This window comes from Capra hircus, chromosome 1 (genome assembly GCF_001704415.2).
Source record: "Capra hircus breed San Clemente chromosome 1, ASM170441v1, whole genome shotgun sequence".
NCBI classification, from domain to species: Eukaryota; Metazoa; Chordata; class Mammalia; order Artiodactyla; family Bovidae; genus Capra; species Capra hircus.
Genome location: NC_030808.1, coordinates 53,928,952 through 53,948,546, shown reverse-complemented (window position 1 = coordinate 53,948,546; position 19,595 = coordinate 53,928,952). Strand labels below are relative to the sequence as shown.

At 41.9% G+C, this 19,595-nt stretch overlaps 1 protein-coding gene and 1 pseudogene across 1 annotated transcript; both read left to right on the top strand.

Annotated features, from left to right (window-relative positions):
• DPPA4 (developmental pluripotency associated 4) lies at positions 6,860-15,090 on the top strand. The gene is made up of 7 exons (XM_018053600.1): positions 6,860-6,880; positions 8,705-8,855; positions 9,948-10,117; positions 10,204-10,254; positions 10,374-10,653; positions 13,148-13,343; positions 15,060-15,090. Exons 1-7 carry the CDS (start codon positions 6,860-6,862, stop codon positions 15,088-15,090), a joined length of 900 nt encoding a protein of 299 aa, XP_017909089.1.
• Positions 15,397-16,834, top strand: LOC102172483 (annotated as a pseudogene).

Below are 19,595 nucleotides of genomic sequence, written 5' to 3'. Positions count from 1 at the left end.
TTCACAAAGAGTTGGACATGATTGAAGTGACTGAGTATAGCCAGGTACTATATGAACATTTTCAAGTCACCAAAACAATACAAGGTTACAATCTCACAAAAGAAAGTGTATAAAGAGGATCAGTTGCAATGTATTTGTGGAAATTTCTAGATTTACTATCAATATGCAAAAAGCTCTTAGTAGTTCAGTTCAGGGCTCTAATAGGCATAATTTCCATCTATGCCACTGAGCACATCCTGTAAATCTTTTGCCCCTGCAGAGTGAACAGGCCAGCTCTCCTATGAGTTCTTGAAGTGTTAGCGTTGTAATTAAATAGATTCTGGGGAGCAAAAAACAATGTTTTATGTCCATCTTCATCTCTGTATTTTTCCATCAGAACTTCAGAAGAGCTCAGAAAAATGTCCCTCCATCACTTCTCATTATGTTTTTCTCCGTGATAGCAAATGCTTCAATGCAGCAAAGGCAGATAGTGCTTCATCGATGTCTTCACACCTTGGGGTTGATGTTAGAGGGTGAGGAGAAAGAAACCTGTGTTCAAAACCAATACACACTGAAATCTAGAGATGCTTCAACTCAGTATCATATTTGAGAAGGGAAACACTCAGGAATAAGGAAATTGAACAGTTGTAATTTTCAACCGTAACACAGCATCAGCTCCCCGCCTTCCTTTGAGATACTTAGCTGAGAGGCAGGCTTGTCTGAATGCAAAATGTTATTACCTATCTTCTCTTTTAGGTTGCAGTTATTTAGTAATCATTCTCATTTAAGTTACTCTTCCTGTTCTATGCATGATTATGCTTTTAGCTCAGGAGGAAAGCAATTCTTATAAAAGCCACTGTATTTCAGAGCTGGGTAACATTTAAAGTCAAAGAGAGTGAATTATATTTAAAAGTAGTTAAGGCTTCTGAGAAAAAATGCATACATGCCACAGAATTAAATTAAGTCTGCTTTTATACAAAATATCACTCTTAAATTCCTTGGGACTGTCACCTAGGTAAAAAAAAAAAAAAAAATTTAATATATTCATGCTTCCTGTCCCCTGTGTCACTAGAGCTCCAGAACTGAAAGGACTCCAGGGGGCGCCATTCAGGCCTGTGTGTCCTGCAGGTGGACAGCACAGCCTTCTGTAGGAAGCCTTGTGCGGAGGATGGTTTAGAAAGAGGAGACTGAATAAAGATAAGGAGAGCAAAAAGGAGGCTATACAGTGCTTCCGGGGAGAAGAGATGAAATCCTGAGCACAGTGGTAGCTGGGAGGATGAAGATGAGGAGTAACAGCGCTGTGACACTTTGAGGATATGGACCCAACAGGACTTGGTGGGGAATGAGGAGGAGGAATTGGAATTTGTCTCTCATATCGGAAACTGGAGGAACGGTCTCGTTACCGAGTCCAAGTTCATACTACTCACCGCACAACACACCGATAAACTGAGAGACAAGTTGTTGGGACAAGCAATAGTGATGTTATTTGAAAAGTCAGCAGACTGAGAAGCTGGTGAATTCCTGCTCCAAAGAACCCTCTTGCCTGAGTTAGGCTTCCGGGTGTTTCCTGGCAGTCCAGTAGTTAAGACTCTGTACTTTCACTGCAGGAGATATGGGTTCAATCCCTGGTCCGGGAACTAAGATCCCTCACACCTCACAGTGTGAATTCCAGTCTCTTTTATGCTAAAAGGGGAGGGAGTGAAATCAGTCATTACCTGTTCAGAGGGGATGTGTTAATTTCTGCCTCTCTGCATTCATTCATTGGTGGGCCTGTTTAGGATGGTTTCCTGTGAGCTTAAACAAAGGCATTTTAGCTTAAGGGTCATTACCTAGAGCTGGGTTCCCAGAGATGTGCCATCATGTATAATTTAAGCTTATGGGCAGCATCCTTTTAGTGACTAATTTATAGTAGACTACAACAGGTTCTTCCCTATCATAGTTTCAGTCACCATATCTGGTCCAAATCTTTGTACTCTCCTTCCTTTGCTTTGAAGAAGGTCACTGTTATGTAGGTGAGTTTGTATGATCACAAAGACTAGTATGGAACCAAGTATTACCCTGCTTTCAGCTGAAATTGGTTCATTAAGGCCTCACAGTTGCCACTCTTCCCCAGAAACATGCAAAGACTTGGTAAATCAACACTCATCAATCTACAAACACTATCAGTTGGCTTGATGAAGAGCAACCTTTGGGAAACATTAGTATCCTCCACGGCACTGATGAATCTCTAGAGTATTGATGGATAACTGATGAATCTCTAGAGTATTGATGGATAAAATTTATTTTGGCCTCAAAAAGCATTTGAAGATGTCCTCAGTAACATATTTTAAATAAACCAGGGGGACTTTCCTGGCTGTCCATTTAGTTAAGAACATATGCCTCCACTGTAAGGGGCACAGGTTCCATCCTTGGTCAGGGAACTGAGATCCCATAAGCCACACAGTGTGAGAAAAAAAGAAAAGAAATAACGAGGTACACAGAACTGCCAGGGTAAAAGTACAGGCTGTGACCTTCACACAGGAGCTACAGAGAAAGAATGTGAATTGAAGCTGGAATAAAGCTCAGGGGCCTCTTGCCAAGCCCTGTGGCCTCACTCAGAGCTGCATCAGCCTGGAGAAAGTGGCAACTTTTTTCCTAATTGGCCCACCTGAGCGGCTGCTTTTTTGCAATTTGTCAGCCCCAAAGTGTTACCAGTTTCAGATGTATACTAAATTTCAAAGTAATTTCACAATGACTTTGGCACTTAGTATCTACAGAAAGATCAGAAGCTAGAAACCTAAAAAGCAAGTCATGATTCTCCTGGAGCAGTTAACTGGAAGGAGAGAAGGGAAGCTGGGAAGGGGAAGCAAAGGAGAACACACTAGATGTGATTGTCAAGAATGCTATTGTTTTGTGCAAACATTTCAGAATTTGTGAATCACCTAAAACTTGTACAACTGTGGAGTTCCCTCTTTAAGAAAAATAAAATAAAATTAGGAATGCACAACTGCTAGAGCCTTCACAGGAACTGGGATGAGCCAGTGCAAGCCAAGTACCTAGAACTTAAATTTTAGTGGCTTCATGGTAAATCTGCCCCGATGTTCATGTCCTGTCCTTTAAAGTAGATATCAAAGAAAACTAGGTATGTAATTCATACCACTATGTTTGCTCATGTTTTGGGAACTTTTGTGAAGAAAGAATCGAAATCACCTTCTTATTCAGTTCAGCTCAGTTCAGTTCAGTCACTCAGTCATGTCTGACTCTTTGTGACCCTGTGAACCGCAGCATGCCAGGCCTCCCTGTCCATCACCAACTCCCACAGTTTACCCAAACTCATGTCCATTGAGTCGGTGATGCCATCTAACTATCTCATCTTCTGTCGGCCCCTTCTCCTCCTGACTTCAATCTTTCCCAACATCAGGGTCTTTCCAAATGAGTCAGCTCTTCACATCAGGTGGCCAAAATATTGGAGTTTCAGCTTCAATATCAGTCCTTCCAATGAACACCCAGGACCGATTTCCCTTAGGATGGACTGGTTGGATCTCCTTGCAATCCAAGGGACTCTCAAGAGTCTTCTCCAACACCCCAATTCAAAAGCATCAATTCTTCTGCACTCAGCCCTCTTTATAGTCCAACTCTCACATCCATACATGACCACTGGAAAAACCATAGCTTTGACTAGACAGACCTTTGTTGACAAAGTAATGTCTCTACTTTTTAATATGCTGTTTAGGTTGGTCCAGAGAAGGCAATGGCTCCCCATTCCAGTACTCTTGCCTGGAAACTCCCGTGGACAGAGGAGCCTGGTGGGCTGCAGTCCATGGGGTCGCTAACAGAGTCGGACATGACTGAAGCGACTTAGCAGCAGCAGCAGCAGCAGAGCAACTTCTATTTCAATTTTCACTTTCATGCGTTGGAGAAGGAAATGGCAACCCACTCCAGTGTTCTTCCCTGGAGAATCCCAGGGACGGCAGAGCCTGGTGGGTTGCCATCTATGGGGTCACAAAGAGTCGGAAACGACTGAAGCGACTTAGCAGCAGCAGCAGCAGCAGCAGCAGCAGCAGCAGCAGCAGCTAGGTTGGTCATAACTTTCCTTGTACCTAATAAATGAAGGAAGGAAGACAGGGAGGAAGGAAGTTGGAATGGAGATTATAAAGAGACAGATTTTTTTTTTCCCACTTCATGATATCAGCTCTACCAGCTACCTCCAATTTTTTCCTTAAAAAAGAATTATTTACTTTTGTCTCTGCTCCATCTTCATTGCTGCACACAGGCTTTCTCTAGTTGTGGTGAGTCGGGGCGACTCTTTGTTGTGGTGCGCAGGCTCCTCATTGCAGTGGCTTCTCTTCTTGGGGTTCTAGGCGAGGACTCAGTAGTTGTGGCTCAGGGACTTAGCTGCATCGTGGCATGTGGAATCTTCCTGGACCAGAGATGAGACCAGTGTCCCCTGCCTTTGCAGGAGGATTTCTGTCTCCTGTATCACCAGGAAGGTCCCCAGTTTTTTAACCAAAGTTACTAACAAACCTGATGGCCGACTTTACTGTCTAGATTTAATTCTAAATGACTAGCCTGTTTCTTAAAATAAAATAACCCCATAAAGAGCAATAATTTCCCACTATGAGAGAAACTATTTAAAAGGTAGATTGTCAGAAATTATGTCATAATTGAATAATTAAACTGGTAAAAATCATTCTGGATATGAATTGAATTATATATAAATTTTAAATGGGGCTTCCCTGTGGCTCAGCAGTAAAGAATCCACCTGCCAAGCAGGAGATTCAGGTTCGGTTCCTGGGTCAGGAAGATCTCCTGGAGAATGGAATGGCAACCTGCTCCAGTATTCTTGCCTGGGAAATCCCATGGAGAAAGAAACCCTGCAGGCTACAGCCTACAGTGTCCCAAAGAGTGAAACACGACTTAATGACTCAACAACAACAATAAATCTTAAGTAAGCCTAACTTTGAACAGAGCATGTCTATGAATACACAGTGCAGAGAGATTCAAACAAGTTCTCCAACCAGCCTCCACAGTCACACCTCCCACAAAATCTCTATCTCATCAAATGTGAAATGGTGGTTGTGTATGATATAATCCTGTTTTGTCTTCTGTATATGCACATTAATGACTTTTTAAGATTCATTGCCTCCAGGTAAACGACTATAGGCTTCCTTAACTCACCTTACTTTATTCAATCAAAATTTGGGGAGGAAGAGAAAATACAAAAACAAAGAGAAAAGAAAACCTGGCAGAAATACTCATGTCTCTCTTATCTGTCTTCCATTTCAACATATCTCCACTTCTTTCTCCTCACTGCAGTTGAGAGATCGTCCTTTCATTTTTTTTAATTTAATTAAATTAAATTTAAAAAAGTTTTTTGGCTATACCAGGTCTTGTTGCTGTGTGGGCTTTCTCTCGTTGTTTTTTTTTGGCTGCACCAGGTCTTTGTTGCTTGTTGTTTGGGCTTTCTCTGGTTGTAGAGAGCAGGGGCTCCTCTCTAGTCACAGAGCACGGGCTTCTCTTGTCGCAGTGCACAGCCTCTAGAGTGGGGGCTGAATAGTTGTGCTTCACAGGCTTACTTCCCCTCTGGCAAGTGGAATCTTCCTGCACAGGGGATTGAATCTGTGTCCTTTGTATTGATAGGCAGATTCTTATCCACTGTACAACCAGGGATGTCCTAGAAAGATCTTTAAAATAATGCTCATCAGAGTCCACCCACTCCCATTCATCCCCACCACCATCTTTAATTTTTCATTAACTTTCTATTGCTTTTAGCCTACAGATGAAAAGGCCACACTGTCCAGACTGTTTACACTTTCCTCCTCAGAACAGGGTTGGGCTGGTCCCTCCCCACCTTCCTCTGTTCAGTTAGGTGAGCGCACCTGGTCTTTCAGATCTACTTTCCTGAGTTCCTTAATGAAGTCTAAACCCCATCACAGGCTGACAAATGCTCCTCCTTTTCAAGCATCATAATTGAATGCCTATTTGCTTGGATTATATATATGTAATATATATACTATGTATATAATATATATTAATATGAGAAAGTTATTTGGCTTTTTGCTTCATTCAATAATTCAGTAGTATTAATTTTAATTATGCTTAAAAATTTTAACTTATTCTAATCCACCTTATTGTAGGACATAAGCTATCCCCCTCCTTTTTTTGTTTTTAGTGGTTGGTGAATTCTTTCAGAATTGTATTTCCCCAAATGGTGGTTGGCCTAAGAATTTCTAAATTATAATCTCACCACACATTCCATTTATTAACACACAAATTACAGACTGTATCTTGCCCAGGATTAGGTATCTCTTACTTTAGAACTTAGAAACATTACCTTCAGTTACACTGGGAAAATGAAGATGATTCAGAGTTACCCACTCAGTTGTTTCTGACTCTTTGCAACCCCACGGTCTATAGCCCACCAGGCTCCTCTGCCTATGGGATTCTCCAGGCAAGAATACTGGAGTGGGTTACCCATTTCCTTCTCCAAGGGATCTTCCTGACCCAGGGATCGAACCCGGGTCTCCCGCATTGGAGGCGGACACTTTAACCTCTGAGCTGTGTCTAACTCCTAGAGTTGGAATTCTAAGTGTTCCCTTGTAATTTTTCTAAAGGAGCTTTCAACTTCCCAAAGTCTCCGTGACCACACCCTCAATGATAATGTTAAAAACTCACAGGAAAGGGCCTCGAATGTTTTCATTCATACAACAGTCACTCGTGAATAAGAAAGCAGGCAAGCTTAGCTTTCACATGTTATGGGGGAGGGACAGAGGGGAGGAGAAAAAGGAAAGAGCTTATGGGTGGCGGAAGGAGGAGGAGACTTTTAAAAGAGCAATCTTGGGCCGGAGCCATTTTAGAAGTAAGGAGAGTCTTCATTTTATCAACCTTGACCTTTCTGAGCATGGAGAGCACAAACAAGGAGGTAAGTACAATCTGAATGGGTTTGCTTTTGTCTGTCTTTGTGAATCATTGTCGGGCACACTTAATCTCTCTTTTGAGGAGAAAAGAAGGTGCCTTAAGAATTGGAATTCTAAAGAGTTCCCTTAGAATTCCCTCACTTCTTTTTGAGTAGAAAAGAAGCTGCCTTGATTCTTAAATTAAGGATTTCCTTCTCTTGTTAAAAAAAGAAATTCCTTGATATGATCGTTGCCTGGTATACTGGATGAGATCCTTTAGTTTCCCTTCTATAGACACAGGTTCGAAACCAAAGTCACTGGATCTGCATTCATTGTTTCCCTGAGTCATTAGGGCCAAGAAATAAGCGGAAACCAGACATACAGAGGAGCACTGCAGACAGCAGTTAAATTTGGAGAGGCTGTGGGGCTTGTCTAGAAAAATTGAGCTACTCTGCCAGAGAAACTTGAGCATTTTCCAGATCTCTTTCCCAGAACCAGGTCATTTTTGCCCTCCCAATTTTAACTAAGACTTTTGTAAGCAGGTAATTTTCTGGCGGTCCAGTGGTTAAGACTCAGCATCCTTCTTGGGGCCAGGGTTTGATCCTTGGTTGGGGAACTAAGATCCCACTAGCCTCCTGGTGTGGCCAAAAAAAAAAAACCCTTTTGTGTAGCCCCAAAGTTAGTAATTTGAGTAAGGGCTACGCAAATGTGAGATTTGAGTATGAATGTAAACCTGCTATAGAGATGTAAAGATGCCATACAGATGTTAATTTGTCCCATACTTCCATCTTGGAGGTGACAGGATTTAGATTTGGGAACAAAACTGGGATTAATGATTTGTGGTTTAATTTCTGTCTTAAATGCTTACCTGTGTGCCCTTAGTTATGTAACCTCTGAGCCTAAACTTCTGCATCTGAAAATTGAAAGAAAAGGAGTGTTGTCCTGTGGAACAATACCTGATAGAAGGTATAGACTCAACAGATGTTAGTTTCTTTGTATCAAACAGTTTTATCCCTACTGTTCTCTTGTTTCTTTTGAGTTAACCAGTATTTCTTACAACAAAAGGGAAATGAATTCTACCCTCCTAATCAAATGGAATAACAGGTATGGATCAAATCACACAAGCAAATATAAACCTACATCAAGTGGTAGGAATGAATCAGTTGATTTGTATTGGTCTATAAAGTAAAAGTTATTAGATGAACTTAACACTTAGAATGAGCTTCTGAAAGAGGATTAAAGTTTAAGGATATGAATATAAGGGAGGGTGGTGTGTGTAGAGTTGAGTGATATCCCTTCCAGCAAAGTAAATAGGTTGGAAAGGAGTTTCATGACAGTAGCTTGGAGCAACAGTACAGGAGAGGTTTATCTGGTAGAGGTCAAGGAGGGAAATAGGGAAGAAAAAAATCTTCCAGGTGAGGGAGAATGGATATGATGAGAGATCTTAGGGTTTTCTCCAAGCAGAGACTAGTTTCTTCTATGCCTTTTGTTTTATCTTTTCTTTCTTTTTGGGAGGAGGGAGCTGTGCTGATTGGCTTGTAGAATCTTAGTTCCCCCACTCCCCAACCAGGGATTGAACTTGGACCCTTGGCAGTGAAAGCAGAGTCCTAACCACTGGACAACCATTGAATTCCCCTTTTCTCATACTTTCAAATCGGCCTTCCATTTCCCCATCGTTGCTTGCCTTTCTTATAAACCTGAGTATTAAGATGATGTCCAGAAGGGATTCCACATTGCCAGCACAGTTCAATGATTGTCTTGGTGACTTGGACGTGAGGTATCTGAAGTCAGGCAGTGGATGCAGTGGGGCGGACCCCAAAACAATGACTAGCTGGTTCCTCTGTCCCCAGAGCAACTCCAAAGAGAAATCTGAAGAACATACGAGTTGCAAACTCACATCAGTAGAAGCTGAAGAGGGACAGGGAACTTCTGGTGAAGCAGAGAAAGCAAAAAACTCAGCACAGGGGGCCAAAAGAAAAAGAGATACCAAAAATAGCACAGGTAAGAGAGCTACAGTTCCTCAAATCGTGTTTCCTTGGGTCTGAGAAGGCTGAGGGATTTTTTTTCTGAAAAAGTAGGAAAGAAACTTTCATCCTGCATTCTGTAAATCCTACACTTTGAAGCCCAGCTTAAGTCTCACCTCCTGGTTCTGAGCATTGTTCCTCCTACTCTGCTGCTGGGAGATAAGGAGCTCAATGTGTAGTGATCGGAGTACAGATGGGTATAAATTTGAAATCCCACCCTTGACGCTTCACTTTATGCTAAGCTGGGTCAAGGTCAGGGTGGAGGGTCAGTTGTAATTCACTTAGAAGAATGAGGCAAACCACCTACACTTAGTGTCACTATAGTTGTGGCTGTTCTGGAGGTGTGTCCTTTGAATCCTTCTTGAATGGTAAGAGTATGTGAGTGCATCAGGGAACCGGTGGGCTGCAAGGGCTATGGGTGCTAGTAGTTGTGTAGCATTGCTGAGTGGTTTGTTTTGTCTTGTGCTGAGAGGGCAAGATATCACTGAGTATTTATGACCTCAGTTCTAAAAACTTCTATTATTCCCTCAGGAATTGGAAGTGCACTCTCTAGGTTAACCTCTAGAGAAGTGCCGTCTCTGGGTCAACCTCTTCGGAGTCTGTGGCTTATTGCTCTAACAAAAGAGCAAGTGTGTGTGAGTAGTGGGGAGTTTTAGGAAGTAAGAAAACTGAGGGATTCAGAAATAGTCAGTCTTAGGTTTGAGGTTCTGTCCCTTGAAGTTTGTGACTTTCCAGGTGGCTCAGTGATAAAGAATCTACCTGCCAATGCAGGAGATGAGGGTTTGATCCCTGGGTCAGGAAGATCCCCTGGAGGAGGAAATGGCAACCCATTCCAGTATTCTTGCCTGGGAAATCCCATGGACAGAGGACCCTGGCGAGCTACAGTCCTTGGGGCCGCAAAGAGTCAGACGTGACTGCACACGTACATCCTTGGAGGTTAGGTAGTCTTTTGGGAATCATTGGATTGTACAGTGGGGATTAGACTACTGAGAACTAAAAGTGTACTTTTGACATTCGAAAGGTCTACATTAAAGTTAGTTATTGCTCATTCTATCCCATTCCCCTTCAGCTTGCGGTCCAGGAGACACATCACAACGCTGTGCCCGTGTGAAACCTCCGAAGACACCGACGCGGATCCCCATCCCCCCTCTACCTGAAGTCCTGCCGCCTGTCAACCTGGTCCACAGGGATGTCATTCGTGCTTGGTGCCAGCAGTTAAAACTGAGCACCAAAGGCCCGGTGAGAGTCCAGAGTGGGAATGAGGCTCTTGGGAGGAAAACCATGAACCTTAGTCTGATTAATCACTCACTCTTCTCTTCTCTTAGAAACTAGATGGATATAAACGACTCTGTGAATATGCTTACCCTCATCAAAAAGTGAGTAATTTGTAGGGAATGTGGCTCAGTAGAAGATTTAGTTCTCATCCTAATTACTTATTTTAGCATCAGAAAGTGAGTAGAATAATAGCCTTTCATCTTTTAAACCCTCTTTGTAGAACATTCCTGCCACAACACAGGAGGCCAGGATCCTGTCACTATCGAAAAGGATAAAGATAGAAAAGGGGGAACTACCACTGGAATGCTCTGTTGAGAAAACATCTTCTGATGGGGCTGTTCCTCTTGCACGGGGGCCACCTGCCCTCGAGGGAGCTCCTCCGCCTCTTGAGGCAGTTGTATCAACTTCTGCCCTCGACTCAGAAGCTGTGTTTGCCGCCTGGAGCAGAATGACAGCCAGGGCAGTGAAGTCGGAGTCAGTAGGATCACAAGAGACCTGTGGTGAGATCATTATTAAAATATATATGTTTGTATATTTCTTTGCGGCTGCACTGGGTCTTCATTGCTGAACATGGGCTTTCTCTAGTCGCAGGGACTGGGCACTACTCTCTAGTTGCAGTGGGTGAGCTTCTCATTGCGGAGCCTTCTCTTGTGGACCACAGGCTTCTAGGCGAGCCAGCTTCAGTAGTTACAGCACTTGGACTCAGGAGTTGTGGCACCCAGGCTTAGTTGCTCCACGGCATGTAAAATCTTCCCGTACCAAGGATACAACCCATGTCCGCTGCATTGGCAGGCAGGTTCCTATCCACGGTGCCACCAGGGAAGTCCTAGTAAGCTCATTTTTAAGAACAGGTTCTGGTTCAGGTGGGGAAAGAAGCTTAACTGATATTAGCCCCTGACTAACTTCAGAATATTATCAATATCACCTGAAGGCATAGTGATTCCTAAGTCCCAGCCACAGATTTTTCTGATTCAGGTCTTGGTAGGGCCTGGGAATTTATATTTGCAACAATTTCCCAGGCACTGCTAATCTGGGGACCAGATTTGAGAAACACTGTTCTAAATTAATGAAGTCATCAGAAGAAGACAGCAATCTGGCTTAATTTTTCCCCCTTCTTTAAAGAATTACAAAAGTAAAAGCAGGCTCTAAAATCAACTGCCTGGGCTAAAGCCCTGTGTCTCTAGTTTCCAGGTTGCTCTAGGTAAAGTAGGTTAATAATAATATACCTATTTCATGATGTTTTTGTAAGAGTTACAGAAGATAAAATTCAGTTCAGTTCAGTTGCTCAGTCGTGTCTGACTCTGCGACTCCATGGACTGCAGCACGCCAGGCTTCCCTGACCATCACCAACTCCCGGAGTTTACTCAAACTCATGCATATTGAGTCAGTGATGCCATTCAACCATCTCATCGTCGGCCCCTTCTCCTCCTGCCTTCAGTCTTTCCCAGAATCAGGGTTTTTTCAAAAGAGTCAGCTCTTAGCATCAGGTGGCCAAAGTATTAGAGTTCAGCCTCAACATCAGTCCTTCCAATGAACACCCAGGACTGATCTCCTTTAAGATGGACTGGTTGGATCTCCTTGCAGTCCAAGGACTCTCAAGAGTCTTTTCCAATACCCCAGTTCAAAAGCATCAATTCTTCGGCACTCAGCTTTCTTTATAGTCCAACTCTCATATCCATACATGACCACTGGAAAAACCATAGCCTTGACTAGACAGACTTTTGTTGGCAAAGTAATGTCTCTGCTTTTCAATATGCTGTCTAGGTTGGTCATAACTTTCCTTCCAAGGAGTAAGCGTCTTTTAATTTCATGGCTGCAGTCACCATCTGCAGTGATTTTGGAGCCAAAAAGTAAAGTCAGCCACTGTTTCCCCATCTATTTCCCATGAAGTGATGGGACCAGAGGCTATGATCTTAGTTTTCTGAAAGTTGATCTTTAAGGCAACTTTTTCACTCTCTTTCACGTTTATCAAGAGGCTCTTTTATCAAGGAGATAAAATTAAGGAAGACCATGCACTAGTTAGCCATTACAATGTCTGTTGAGACCCTTATCCCCTGGTGACCTCCCTTGCCCCTCAGGAGAAAAGCTTGGGAGCATATCCTGCCCACTGTCTTTTGCACACAGTGGGGTGTTATTCCAGGACTTTGCTTCAGATGTGTAAGACACCCGTCTCCATTAAACCATTGATGTTGCTAGAAAACTAAACAAAATTTTTAAGATATGAGACCCCTGAACTGATGGCCTTCCCAGACCTAATCTGGCTTAATGTTTCTATTGAAGGAAGCCAGAATGAATGCTCTTTGCCATAAAAATCTTGAGCTGAGGGCAATTAAGAAGCAGCAAACCCAGAGAAGTCTCGCCTTTTCTTGCCTAAAGGCAGGATATCTATATTCTTTTTGCTGGAGACAGATTTATCCAGAGTAACCTGCAAACATACCTCATCCATTAGTTTCCTCTCATATATTTACCTTCCCACTGTTTGCCACCCGTGGGAGCATGAAACTGCTTCCCTTTGTCCTGTCATTTCTTTACAAATGTATTATTCTTTGTCAGAAGGTGTTATATAAGATGGTCTAAGCTACCATTTTAAGCTAGTTTTTGCTTTTTTCCCCCTAAACTGTGTGTGCTGCATGAATTCATCAACTGTTTTTCCTTTGTTAGTGTTTTTGTCAGAATCCCAGATGGGCAGAGGTAAGGTTTGACCCCACCCCCACCCCAGAACACACTGTCATCTACCCACTTGCCTCTACACATCCGACTGTATTATTTGTTTCTTTTAAAAATTTTTAACAGGAAATTTTAAATTTCTTTTTAAAAATTTAATGTTCTTACATTATTTTCTAAGAGGAATAGATTGGAATAAGTAGGCGTCCAGTGTTAGTATCTGAGAGCTGGCACTTGAGAAAGACAGTTGAGTCAAAGGCCATGGTGCAGACTCACACATTAGGACTGGGTCTTGCTGTGTTCATAATTGCCTCTCTATTTCTTCCCCAGAGGTCCGCTGGTGCGTGGTCCACGGGAGAAGTCTCCCAGCTAACACAGAAGGCTGGGTTCGTTTACAGTTTCATGCTGGGCAGGCATGGGTGCCTGGAAAACGAAGGAAGGTGTCCGCATTCTTCCTGATACCTTCTGGTGATTTTCCACCCCCACACCTGGAGGACAATATGCTGTGCCCTGAGTGTGTACACAGGTAATTACCTGGTACTTTTCTACACACTGAATGTGGGCATCTGTTTTTCAGTTGGAGGGAGAAAAGAGATACATGTTTATCTTAATTAGCCCTGCATTTCAAGCACAAGTTGTCAGTAAAGAGTTTCACAAAAATTCTCGCTAGGAAAGTATATTCCTGGGAAAAAGAACATTTTTATGTCAAGGCTTAATGCATCTACCTGGAGACCCATAACTTTGAGGCAGTACCCACTGTATAATTACTACATCCCAGGCATATGTACTACACAGAATTAATGACTAGCAAAACAATCCTTCATTTAAGTGGCCTACAGTATAATGGGGATAACTGCTATGTAAACAACTGTATCACCATGTGATGACTGTGATCAAACAGGAAGTTTCTTAATTTAAAGGAAGAATTATCTAGATGTAAAGGAGGATGTAAGATCATTTTTCAGTATAGGGACCAATGCCAAGGTTGTGAAAAGACTTAGGACAAAGAAATTGCCAGTAGTGACAGAATGTCATGGAAAATAAGCTTCAGACCATCCCTGGGTGATGGGCCACTGAAAAGTTTTAAGCAAGTAAATTAACTGAGACTTATACTTCCGAGGAGTGTAGGATACAAGATCTATTAGAAAAATCATGTGGGATAATACAGTTTCTCATGTTTAAAGGGCCTGGTACCTTCTATAGGTGCGTAAGAAGAAACCTGGCTACTAGATAATTATTTGGTGATTATACTTAGACACTAATAAGGGTAAGAGCTGCACGGGGGCTGAAGACAGCTTCAAGGAACAGCAGTGTCATATCAAATGAAGCTGAAGAAGATACAGATAACATAATAGATTGGAGAAGATTGAAAGCAGTAGAGAATGTAGATGATTTGGTGTGGGTTGAATAAGGGGAGGAGAGAAGTAGAGGCTGCAATCGGAGGTATTTTCTGAAAGGCACAAATGGGGGAGTAGCAGGATGCTCAGAGGGAGTTGTCATGTTTTCTGCTGAAGAGAGCTAAGTGTGCTTCTGGGCTTAGCTTAGGAGAGGGGCCTATGGAGGAGGAGGATGGAAGGAGATCCATCCTTCTGGATAGAGAGGCTGATTCCGCCCAGACTTGGTTCCCAGGGATCCATCTCCTCACCCCACAGTTGTGCAGGAAACCATTCTGGGCTTCATCCCAAGTTCTGTTGGCATGCTGGGGGCCCATGTTTGGTATCATCATGACTGAATGCCAGAGGTCTAGGGCAGTTGGAAAATTGAAGCCTCAGGTGGTGGGGGGAAGAGCCTCCAGCTAGACTCTCCCCATCCACGGCCAGAAGTGCCAGCCTTCAGGCCCTGGCACAAACAACATGTCCCACAGGAGGACGTATGTGAGTGTGCACTCATCTTTTCCCATTTCAGCTATCCTGTTTCCTGCCACAATCTTTTGTCAAGCAAGTTGAATACAATGGAGGTCACTTTGGGTAGCCTTTTAGTAGCATTCTTGGGCCACTGGGCAAATAGTTTAAGTTCCCAGTGGGATCTCTCCTGGTCATGAGCTGCACAGGACAGGAACATATTAGAGAATAATATAACTTGAATATTGTCATTCTTTGATGACATGGCTACATGCTTTCCACACATGGTCCTAAAGTTTAAGGGAGACTTTATTGGGATTTCAGGGTGGGTTTCTTGGTTCTTTTCAGGAATGCAACTTGCTATTTCCTCTCAATTCTAAAACATTTCATTTACTTTATAGGAATAAAGTATTAACAAAAAGCCTGCAGTGAAATCATAATACCACTAAAAGGGTACAGCTATGATTATAATTAATGATAGAGAAGTGACTACAATCAACTCCACGGTGACTAGACAGCTGAATTCTGGGCCGCTCCACTCTCTCCATGCTTCCTGCTTCCAAGGTGCACAGCCTGCTTACAAGGTTACATGAAAAAAGAAAACCTGTGAACTGATGGGAAACAGAAGCAGAAGTGACTGTCTGTCCAAAGATGCCCAGCCCTAAGGGAGCAGAGGACAAATGAGATTGGGACATTTTAAAAATACTAAGTCACTGAATGGAATTAATTTGCTTGAAAATGCCTCAAGTAAATCTCTACATTGGACAAGATGGATCTTATAGGCAACAGTTGAAATTTGGTCATGTACACCTTAACCAGATACTCAACCTTATCATCACCAGGCATGGTACAAACAGAAATGTGTTTCCTGACGTGATACAATGTATCACTGACAATATTCTTGCCCCAAAGAATCTATTCACAGGGAAGCAATCAGTCCTGATTATGCCTCTTGTCTCAGCGTAATTAGGTGAGCTTACCTTCATCTGGGTGTCAGTTACTTAGATGCACCCATCCATATGTAAATATTCACAACCTATGCACTTAAGATGTCTATATTTTATGTGTATTTTATGTGTAATTTTTTAAGTGTTCCGGATTAAATGATACATTATAGTGCCTCTAGTAAAAAGGCAGCTAGAAAATTTTAAACTTAAAACTTTTATTTTAAAATAAAATTATCTAGGCCAGAGCAGGAGTGAGGTTGGACCAGGGCTGAGGCAGCCAAGGCCCCTCCTTCCCATATCAGCGGATCCTGCCCAGAGTATGGCTGGCTGCTGTTGCAGGAGAGGGGGGCGGAGTATGACTGGGCCGAGACAAAGCTGTTTCCAGTACAAAGCAGGGATCGCAGCAAACACACCCGCGACAGAAGCACTATGGCATTACCTCTCCCTTCCGCTTAGCAGCCCCCAAGGAGACCAACTGCCTGCTTACACAAAAACTAGTGGAGACTCTGAAGCCCTTTGGGGTTTTTGAAGAGAAAGAGGAACTTCAGTGCAGGATTTTAATTTTGGGAAAATTAACCTGGTAAAAGACTGGATACGAGAAATCAGTGAAAGCAAGAATCTTCCGCAATCTGTAACTGAACATGCTGATGGGAAACTGTTTACACCTGGATCTTACAGATTAGGAGTATATACAAAAAACTGCCAGTATTGATACATTGTGTGTTGTAGCAAGACATGTGGATTGAAGTGACTTTTTCACCTCATTCTATGATAAGTTGAAATTACAGGGAGAAGTAAAAGATTTAAGAACTGTTGAAGAGGCATTTATTTGTACCAGTTATCAAACTGTTTGATGGGATAGAGATTGATATTTTGTTTGCAAGATTAGCACTGCAGACTATTCCAGGAAACTTGGACTTAAAATATGACAGTCTGCTTAAAAATTTAGATATGTATAAGAAGTCTTAATGATTGCAGGGTTTTGATTTTGTTGCAAATCAATGAAGTGGTTTTACGAGATGTTCTACATCTAGTATCAAACATTGACAACTTCAGGTTAACCCTGAGGGCTATCAAACTGGGCCAAATGCCACAACATCTACTCCAATATATCAGGTTTCCTCAGTGGTATCTCCTGGGATATGCTCGTAGCAGGAACTTGCCAGCTTTTTTCAAATGCAATAGCATCAGCTCTTGTACATAAATATTTCTTGGTATTTTCTAAATGATATGTGTTTAGATTATATTAAAATAAAGTTGATTATAGACACTGAAAAATACTCCATTGTGTATGTGAAATGATCCTTCTGAAATATGTTGGATTATGACAATGCTCAAAACCCTCTCTTGGATCCTGTTGATTCAGAGGGAAAACCAAAATCCTTGTAATGGCTTTCAAGGCCCTCCTAAAGTGCCTTATACCCCATGCCCCCTTTTCCATAATACTTATCTCCTCTAATTTATAATTTGTTTGTCTTCCCCAACAGTATAAAAAGATTTGTCAATTTGTTTGTGCGTGTGGGTATCACAACAACCTCCTAGAAGAGCCAAACATAGTCGGTGCTCAATAAATGTTTATTCAATGATGAATGAAAAGGTTTGAAGTGAATTAGGAAAGGAGACAGATTGAAACTTACTTACTTAGAAATCTATATTTTAAAATAAACCTCTGCCCTGTCTATATTCTTTTGGAAAGTAATTGCTGTGAGTTACCTCTTGGACAGGAAAAACTCTGTTGTGTTGACTCCCAGTGTTCTTCCTCCGTAACTCTTTTCATCACCTACAGTCCACCTACCCAAAGCGAAAAATGACACTTCTCTTTATTCAACTAATGCATAGGGTGGGAGTGGTCATTGCCTGGAAGGGGCAAAGAAAGACTTCTTTGGTGAAGTAAGTATTTTCTGTCTTGACCAGGGAGTTCACTACCATTTTTCAAAACTTATCAAATAGGACACTTAAGATCTGTGTATTTTACTGTAAATTTTACCTCAAAGAAAAAGAAATTGGCAATCAGAGAGGAAATGGTGTCTGTCACATGTCTGTACTCAGGATTTGTATACTGAGACCTCAGTATATATTATATATATATATATAATATATTGAGGAGGTCCTCTCTTTTTCATATGATGGATGACAAAGAAGAGGACATGAGGGGAATTTATAACACTGAGGAGGGTTATATAAGGGGCTCGCAGAGACTGGGCAGGATTTTCTCTGTCTCAGGACTCATTAGTGCTAATGAAAATGAACAACAGAACTTCCTTCTGCTCTTCCTCAAAAGCCCTGATTAAATCTTACTTCATTGGTAACATTCTTTGATATATTCTGATTCTCAAAACTACTAAAATTATCTTTTTTATCTATACTGGATTGAAACTCCCATCTTATGGTTAAGAAACACAAGTGGGACTTACCTGGTGGTCTAGTGATTAATCCCCTGAGCTCCCAATGCAGGGGGAAGGGTTTGATCCCTGGGCAGGGAACTAGATACCCACATGCCTCACCTAAGAGTTCACATGCCACTTTCCACTTGAACTCATGTATAATTGCCAAACCAATGTTCTCATATGCTTCTACTATCATACAGCTGTCACTTTTTATACGACATCTTCAGATTTCACTGTGGTTTTGAAATTACATTCTCTGAATAAAAAGCTCTTCCGAAAATTTGCATGTCACAACGAAGACCCAGTTCAGCCAAGTGAAATATTTAAAAACTGGAAAAAAAAAAAAAAAAAGAGCTCAAGCTTTGAGGGAAGCTAGATATAAGTTAAATTTCTATCCTTAAAGCTCAGTGAAGTTAACAGCTCACCTTTGCTAGGTTGAAAAAAAAAATTTTTTTTCAAAAACAAAATTATGTTAGGAAAGTGATAGACACTCAGCCAAGAGTAATTGTTGTCCTGTCTACCATGTTTTGTCTCTATGTTCCTTTTCTACACTGAAGTGATATGTAATTACCAAGCACTTATTAACCATTTCAAAATTTGTTGGCTTTGGGAATTTAATCTCTCTAGCCTTAGGTTTATTGAACATATAGTTTTATTTGCCCATTTTAATGTATGTGTGTGCTAACTCACTTCAGTCATGTCCCACTCTTTATGAACCAATGGACCATAGCCTGCTGGGTTCCTCAGTCCCTGGGATTCTCCAGGCCAGAATATTGGAGTGGATTGACATGCCCTCCTCCAGGGGAATCTTCCAATGAAGGGTTCAAACCCAGGTCTCCTACATCTCCTGCGTTGGCAAGAGGGTTCTTTGCCACCAGCACCTCCTGGGAAGCCCACTTGAGTGTACAGCAGTATCTTAATTATGATGTTAATTTACCCTCCATATAGATTCTTGATGGAATAGCTGTTAAAGAATTTTGCTCTTTTAGGGGGAAGGGATTATTTGTTTTCTTATTATTGGTTAAGGAACCCTTTACATATAAATTCAGAATTAGCATGTCACCTTTTGCAACAAAAATCCTGCTGGGATTTTGATGAATTTTCTGGGCCACTGTGCAATGAGAAAAGAAGTATATTGTAGGTCTAGAGTTATGGATTAACTCTAGAAAAATATTTGGTGTTGTGTCATAATGTGGTTAATGATAGCCATGTTCCTCTGTAGGCAAATATCTGGCCTTAAGGAGAATGCAGTGTGTAAGGAGTTATCTAGAGTAAAAGAAGGCAGTAATGGAATGCTGGTGCTGGGGAAGACTCTTGAGAGTCCCTAGGACAGAAAGGAGATCCAACCAGTCAATCCTAGAGGAAATCAATCCTCAAGATTCATTGGAAGGACTGATGCTGAAACTGAAGCTCCAATACTTTGGCCACCTTATGCGAAGAGTCAACTCACTGGGAAAGACCCTGATGCTTGGAAAGATTGAGGGCAAGAAGAGAAGGGGATGATGACAGAGAATGAGATGGTTGGATGGCATCACTGACTCAATGGACATGAGTTTGAGCAAACTCAGAGTGATAGTAAAAGACAGGGAAGCCTGGAGTGTAG